Source organism: Primulina huaijiensis, chromosome 9 (genome assembly GCF_012295235.1).
Source record: "Primulina huaijiensis isolate GDHJ02 chromosome 9, ASM1229523v2, whole genome shotgun sequence".
Taxonomy (NCBI): domain Eukaryota; kingdom Viridiplantae; phylum Streptophyta; class Magnoliopsida; order Lamiales; family Gesneriaceae; genus Primulina; species Primulina huaijiensis.
Genome location: NC_133314.1, coordinates 15035356 through 15043508, shown reverse-complemented (window position 1 = coordinate 15043508; position 8153 = coordinate 15035356). Strand labels below are relative to the sequence as shown.

The following is an 8153-nucleotide window of genomic DNA, read 5'->3' as shown; positions in this document are numbered from 1 at the left end:
AACTAGGTTTTTCTTCCGTTGATCTCCTTTCATTTCCTTTACGACGACGATTCTCAATGTAAATCGTCTTTTTCTTCCCATCAATTCTCGATACAGATCCTTCCAATATAAGCAAACTCAATCGAACAAATGGCTGACAAAAATCTGATAATATTAACATTTATTTCGATTTATTTCTTCCGTTTCTTCGACTCGCTTGAAGAAGAAAGAGTCGACCTACAAGCCGTAGACCAAAATTTTGATCTACCCAACATTTTATTTGAGTCGACCAAGAGCTTGGGTTGAAGCTTGGTCGACCAAGAGCTCTTGGTCGACCAAATCAAAAATGTTTGGTCGACCAAGCCCAAAGGCTCAGTCGACCAAGCTTTGGTCTACCCAAAATGGGTAGACCAAGGGTAGACCAAAAACTTGGTCTACCCAAAGGTCGACCCATGTTGATTTTGGGTCGATCAAAGTTGCTTTTGGGTCGACCATTTTTCTAACATATGAATCCATATATTTGACAAATATGACCGATAATTACTTAATTTTGACGGATACTTACACAATTTTGACCAATGTTGCATGTTTTTAATATATGAATCACATAATTTCACAAGTATATTCTATAATGTTACATGATTATGTTACATGTTATGACATATGAGTCACTTACATGTGTTTTGACATATGAGCCAAAATTTCACAATTATGTTATATGTTTTAACATATGAATCACAATTTCACAACTATGTTACATGTTTTAATATATTAATCATAATTTCATAATTATGTTATATGTTTAACATACGAATCATAACTTCACAAATTTCACAATTATGTTATATGTTTTAACATAGGAATCACAATTTCACAACTATGCTACATGCTTTAACATATGAATCACAATTTCACAACCAACTATGTTACATGTTGTTTTAACATATGAATCACAATTTCACAACTATGCTACATGTTTTAACATATGAATCACAATTTTATAACCAACTATGTTACATGTTGTTTTAATATATGAATAACAATTTCACAACTATGTTACATGTTTTAACATATGAATCACAATTTCACAAGTATGTTATATAATATTACATGTTTTAACATATGAATCACATATTTAGCTGGGTCGACACAAAGTAGACCTTGTTGTTTTTGGGTCGACCTTGTTGCTTTGCTTTTGGGTCGACCCAAAGGTATATTCTGCAAAATTCAACAAAAATTAAGAGAATAAGATAATTAGAATAGACAAAAATTAATAATAATAATAATAATAATAATAATAATAATAATAATAAAATCTGACATAAGGGGAAATTTGGGGAAAAGGGAGTGCATTATGAAGTATTTAAAAAAAAAAAGATCAATAACTCAATTTACTTAAATGTCCTTGTGTTTTAAGTTTAAATACATCATTAAATTTGATTACATATATACATTTATTTTAAACACGTAATTCATTCTCATCGGTCGACTCAACCTAAATCCTCTCCGTCGACCCCATTTTCATTACCTTTCCGACTATAATTCTCAACACAAATCGACGTAATGGGTAATAATAATCTGATAATATTAACATTTATTTCGATTTATTGTTTATTTTCGTTGGTCGATCGACTGATTGAAGAAGAAAATTTCGACCACGTTTTGGTCGACCCAAACGTGAATCGACCATCTATCCACTCTTGGATCTACCCAAGACCCAACAATGATCAACCAAAGACCAAACAATGATCAACCATTGTTTGGTCGATCAATTGGTTGACCAAATTGCTTTGGTGAAAGACCAAAGCAATTTGGTCGACCAAACAATTGTTGACCAAAGCAATGGTCGACCAATTGGTCAAAGACCAAAATTTGTGGTCGACCAAAGTTTTGGTCTTTGACCAAGCTTTGGTCGACCATTTGAGGGTCGACCATTGTTGATTGTTGGGTCTACTCAATATCTCGATTTGGAGAAAAAGACTCGTAAATTTTAATTGAGGGAAGATGTGTGTCGACTGAGAAAAAAAAGGAAAATTAATTAAGTTAAAGAGTTTAATCGCAGTTAATGTAATAATCAAAAGTCAATCCTTGTTTCTTAAAAAAAAAGTCAGAGTCCTTATTTTTTAAATACTTTTTATGTCACTCCTACTTTTTTAACTGACCCGATATGATATATATCAGTTCTTTAACTAAAGAAACTGTGGATGAGCTCTGTTATGTCCCATACCACTTTTCTGATACACAGTAGAATGCTTGAAAGCAAGGCTTTCCATAGTCATGGAGTATGCTTGTTCCAAGTCGAGGTTGTAAGGTGCACCCGGTAAGTAGTTGTAGACAACTAGTGGTGTCCGGACCACGTGAGTTCCATCCATCCACTTGATCGAACCTGACGTGATTGGCCTCTGGGAAATCACAGGACCTGTTACATTAACGGTGAAAGTCTTTGACTCTCCGATATCTGAGAAAACGAGGACTGATGGTTCCACTGTGACACTGAATAGTGGTGGCATGTACAGTGTAGCAGTGTAACTGGAGTTTGCTGCACCAACATTTGTCACTGTTCTCGTGAAGGTGGCACTGATCTTCTCGCCATCTTTTACATACAGGGAGAATGATGGATAGTTGAGATCCCAGCCTCGTCCAGGTGCTATGTTGTTACAGGTACTATTATCCCCAGTTACAAGGCTTAGAGTGGAGGCGTTGTAGCCTTGTTTACACAGGAAGTTGACGTAATCTCTCTCAGATGCATCAAATACTAGTCCAGGATCCCTCGCAGCAACAGGGTTGATTTGACCAGAGCCGTAAGAAAATTCAAGATCTTCATGTTTGCTAGGGTCCATCACATGTGCTAATCATTGATGACGAGTGGTAAAGAAGATTATCAACATGATGAACAAAGTTATCATCAAAGTAATAATGATCTTTAAGTTCTTGTAAGGAAGTCTAGAAGTAATAGTAAGATGAGAAATATAGGTTATGCATGTTCACAAAGGCGGAGTCTCTAATAAGACCGAAATATTGAGCCTTTGTCAATTATACCAAAAAATATAGCTGGTCAAAATGCAATATAAATCTTTTATATATCACAAGATGGCTGAAACTTTATTTTGTGATTGCTATGCCATAGAGGTAATCACATATGACAGAAGGGAGAATCTCGGCATTTTGAAGATTGGCAATGATCGTTATAAAACTCTTAACTATTTTCACATAGAGTGTTTTCAGGACGTTGAAAATCTATGAGTATTTATTTTGCGAAGATATTCAAAGGCTAAGGAAGAGAATGTCTGCACCTGTTGTCATGAGTGCAGATTTAATTGCAGCTGGAGACCAGTTGGGGTGAGCAGCTTTAACAAATGCTGCAGCACCACTTGCATGAGGGCAAGACATGGATGTGCCTGAAATGATATTGAAGAGTGTGCTTCTGGTATCGCCATAGTAGACGGTGGATGGTGCCAATGGTGACCAACCAGCAAGAATATCTACACCAGGTGCGGTTATATCAGGCTGATTACAGAATTGAGCAAGTGTTAGAACAAAACCAGTCCCCACATCGAAAAACCATGGACCAAATGTAGGAGCTTAATAAATATTTATGGTATCTGTATTCGACCAAGATTCTTTGGCTAAAGTTCTCAAGCAAAATTAGAATTCAAACATGGTCGGGTACATGTGGTCAGAAAACCATCCCACTTCGAAAAACCAAAAAAAAAAAAAAAAGGAATAATGGCAAATCCTTAATATACATGTATTACCATAACTTGATTGGAGATATTGGTTAAGGAAATTTAATTTGTTGATCACCTTGAGAATGTCTGGACTGATGGCACTCGGTCCTCTGGAAGAGAATGAAACAACCTTTGGAGCCATTACATCTTTCCAGGCATCACTGAAGAATATGGTTGCTGTTGGGATCCTGTAAAAAGAGATGCTTCATCAAGTCATTAGCTTCATCAATAATATAAAGAAATCAAAAACTGTAAATAACAACATTTTTATGACTTGTTTATTGAGAAATATCCCATTCCGGATCTTGTGAAGAATTAAGAATCACTCACTCGGTGCTTCTTATGTAATCCAATACGGTTTTGCCATCTTCGGGGCTTATCAATGTGGCTGGTAACGGCCAGCTGAATGCAACATCAGGATTGACTACAAGTACATCCGACATAATGGTGCCAATACCATTAGCTGCAAGAATTGCAGAGCCATCCGCCAGTGCCTCACAAAAGACGATTTTTCCGGCTACTTTGTCAGTGCTCATGGCACCATTGATGCAAAACCTTGCAATATCAGGACTCGATCCAATGGTATAGTTTGCACCATCTCCGCCCCATATCAAAGGATACGAAGTTCCATTGAGATCAAAAGCATTGATGATGATACCCTTCATTTATTTGAGTTCAAAAGCAAAATGAGAATAAAAAGATAATAGTTGTTGAATGATCTCAGCACAAGTTATCTTTGCTTACCGTTAAGATTTGGCCGTTTCCAAGTTCCATTCTGGCTACAAACTTTCTGTCAATGGAACTTGCAGCCACAGTGAGTGACCATGGTGCAAAGTTAGAAACAGTTACAGGATCTGGACCTGAATTTCCGGCTGAATTTGAGGTTAAGATTCCGTTTGTCATGGCATGGAATGATCCAATGGCAATAGGATCATCAAAATAGTCAGATGGCCAAGGTGATCCTAAGGAGACTGATATGATATCAACTCCATCAGCAATTGCATCGTCGAATGCTTTAAGAATGTCTGCATAACTGCATCCAGATGCCCAGCAGACTTTATACACTGCTATTCTAGAATTCGGTACACCACCTCTTGCAATACCTTCTGCTAGACCAAAGTAGCTAGCTCCGGCCACCTCAACGCCTCCGGCAGTTGATGCAGTGTGGGTACCATGCCCTTCTGAATCTCTTGGAGATTGAATATCTGAGATGTTAGAAGAATTATCACTGTTGTAGTATCGTGCTCCGATTATCTTGCTGCAACGATTAAAGTAAGAATTTTTTCAATATCAGGATTCATTAGAAACGCATAAAAATGTTTATCCTCTTTTTCAATTATTTCAGATATGAAAGTTATACTCACTTGTTGCAGGTAAAATTTTGGCCTGTGCAAGTTCCCTTCCATTTGGCTGGTGGAGAGCCAAAACCAGTGTCATTGAAACTCGGATGCTCGGGCCAAATTCCTATAGAAGCGAAAAACATAAAATATTGCAAATACATTGCACCACATCCTTCTTATAACATATAATTTTAGTTTTGAGGGCTAATATTTACCAGTATCGAGGAGTCCAATGATAACATCTGATTCTTTAGGACTTCCTACATTGTTTAAAGTGAGATTCATGAAGTCCCATGACCTCGTAGTATGAAGTTTGTACACATGGTTTGGGTTCACCGAAACAACTCCTTCCATCTCTGCACTCGTATATTTATGTTGCTTTCTATCAGAACCATAGTCATAGAAACACTTGTTAACCTTATGTTATTTACTCATCCGTGATCGACTAACCTGAAATCCTCTTGGCTTCCGCATCGGTCAATTTGGCTGCAAATCCATCGAAGCTTCGCCCATAACTGTATACCAATGAGTCTTTGGCTAATGAAGCTCTGCATTGATGAATCAATATCAGGTACCTGCTGACTGTAGTTGATATTACATTCGGATGAGATGAAAACTTAGGCTGTTTTCACTCAACCTTTCTTTTGTTATATACCAATAGGGAGACACAGATGGTGTTTGCTACTGTTGTAGTGCAAGAATCGAACTAAGCGCGCGACTTTTGAGAGAGTTCTAGCTGTTATCCTGTGAAGGACGAGCTCTGATTTATCTATGTTACCATCTTTAGACATGCAGAATGAAGCCTCGATCGTGTTGTTTTAGCTCACCCAAATCTCAAACTGTGTTCATATTTTCATGAGTAACTTATTAAGAATGATCATACTCCTGAATTTTGTTTAATTATTGTCAACAATATTGTCATTTCTACTGAGTTTTACATATCAACCTTCCAATAACTTTATGCAGCATGGCATGATGCTTTGAAGCAATCGATACATCCCCGTGAGGCCGATCTCCCATGTAGACGACATGAAGCTGCATAAATGACGCCATGCTTCAGGATTTCGGGAAAAAAATAACCGAAAAAACGGATTAGTTCTTCACATACCTTTCTCTCTTGGCAGTGGCAGTTCAGTACTAGATATGAAAACAGAAAAGGATATAGCAAAGAAAATATAGCTATTCTGGCCATTTTGATTCAATTTGATCACCTCAAACTGATGTCTCATGTTTTGAGGATTCAGGTTTATATAGGACAGCTTTGCAAATTGTTTTCTCCGATAATTATTTGGTTGGCAGCTGGCAGCTTTGTGTTTCTCAGCATGTTGTTGCCTTGGTTTTCATAGTACTAAGTAAAAGAACATCTCAGGTGACATTGACAGGCAAAATTTTAAAAAATAGAACGATGGTTTTTGAAAATTACTGTTTGTTTTCGAACCAAAAAAAGAAATATGTTAAATTTATATTCTTCTCTTTCTCTGTATGAACTTATATGAATTTCATTAACCTCTCTTTTTTTATGATCATCGAACTTGTAGCCGCTATTTTCGATATAGTTTACGCTTACAAGTTTATGCTAAGCTTATTTTAAATAAAAGTAAAATTTTTAATGCATGTGTTTGTATATGTATTATTTGCTATGTATGGTTAGAAGATGATGAGTCATTAGACTCAATAAGTTTGGATGGCTGCAGGTGAGCATGATGTTGAGGGAGGTGCTGACACTTGAGTTGATCGAGTCCGGCCGTACACTCCCGCGAGACATTTATTTTTCGCATTTACTTAGTATTTTAAAGTTTTACGAAAAGATTTTGAGGATTATTTATTTAGATATTTTATGCTTTATTTTGTAATCCAATTTTGGATTATTTTAAAAGTTGACGTATGATTTTGGTGGTTGACGATTTATAGATTTTTATATATTTAAAATTTTTAAATGTTGAGTTATGTTGGCATGAAGGTTTCGAATTTTAAAAAATAAAAAAAAAATTAGTAAGATTTTAAAGTTAAAAAGTAGTCAACGTTTCAAATATACTATATAATCTTATAATTCACTCACGACACATTTTTTGTATCTTCTCCATCTACAAAGTGAACAGCTTAGTTTACAGCACAGCGTATTCACCACCACATTCATTGGCTGGATGGTGCATTGACCTTACTGTAATAAGCCTAGAGATATGACTCTTCGATTATTAGACTCAGGGATTTTGAAAGCATGACTTTTAAATTTATTACCATGCAAAGTTTATCAAATTACAAATTTTTATCATTGTTATCTATTACTATTATTAAAAGAAAAGCATCACATATTATTAATCAACTTGGTCTCTTGATACGTTTTTAATTGTTCTTCCTAAAATATCCTAATTTAAACAAAGACCTTTAATCTTTGATTTTTTTTTAGTTTCTCAAAATACTTGCTTCGTCAACTTTCTATATTATTTTTTTAATATTAAAATATTATTATTTATAATCTTATTATATTATTACAAGGAAAAAAAACAAAATAAAAAATGTAAATGAAGAAAAATTACACCAATATAATTCCAGTCCAAAAACCCTTTTCGGCATGAAGAATTAACTTTATGTATTAAAAAAAATCCCCAACATAGTCCCTATTTTTTGTATGATAAATTAATTTTATGTAAAAAAATTTAATAAAAATTGGAAAATTTTAAAATTTATTTTTGATTTACGATTAAAAAATTATAATAACAAAATATTACTTTATATATATATATAACTATTATGCTGTTGTATGTTAATGGCATATATATACATGACAAAAACTTGTGTAAGACGATTTCACGGGTCGTATTTTGTGAAACGGATCTCTTATTTGGGTCATCCATGAAAAAATATTACTTTTTATGCTAACAGTATTACTTTTTATTGTGAATATCGATATGATTGACCCGTCTCACAGATAAAAATTCGTGAGATCATTTCACAAGAAACCTACTCTATATACATAGATACACGATCATTCATAAAACATCCCTACTTTGTGTATTTCCTAAAGAGTACTTCATAATAAGTATAAGACTCAGGGATTTTAAAAGCATAACTTTAAAATTTATTACCATGGAAAATTTATTTAATT

The 8153-nt window shown here is 34.8% G+C and overlaps 1 protein-coding gene across 1 annotated transcript; it reads right to left on the bottom strand.

The window, feature by feature from the left end:
- Window positions 1-2168: 2168 nt before the first annotated feature.
- On the bottom strand, window positions 2169-6332 carry LOC140983900 (cucumisin-like). Its single transcript, XM_073451055.1, has 10 exons — window positions 6156-6332; window positions 5994-6082; window positions 5498-5595; window positions 5263-5403; window positions 5072-5171; window positions 4452-4965; window positions 4038-4366; window positions 3784-3895; window positions 3273-3486; window positions 2169-2827 (listed from the first exon to the last, which is right to left on the bottom strand). Exons 1-10 carry the CDS (start codon window positions 6237-6239, stop codon window positions 2169-2171), a joined length of 2340 nt encoding a protein of 779 aa, XP_073307156.1. The 5' UTR covers window positions 6240-6332.
- Window positions 6333-8153: the final 1821 nt, after the last annotated feature.

Excerpts from the sequence above, each read along its gene's own strand:
- LOC140983900 (XM_073451055.1), bottom strand. The coding sequence starts at position 6,239 with ATGGCCAGAATAGCTATATTTTCTTTGCTATATCCTTTTCTGTTTTCA. Across the intron at positions 4,966-5,071 it reads CAAAATTTTACCTGCAACAA|CAAGATAATCGGAGCACGAT; the intron begins GTGAGTATAACT and ends TAATCGTTGCAG. Across the intron at positions 3,487-3,783 it reads TCAGTCCAGACATTCTCAAG|CCTGATATAACCGCACCTGG; the intron begins GTGATCAACAAA and ends TTCTGTAATCAG.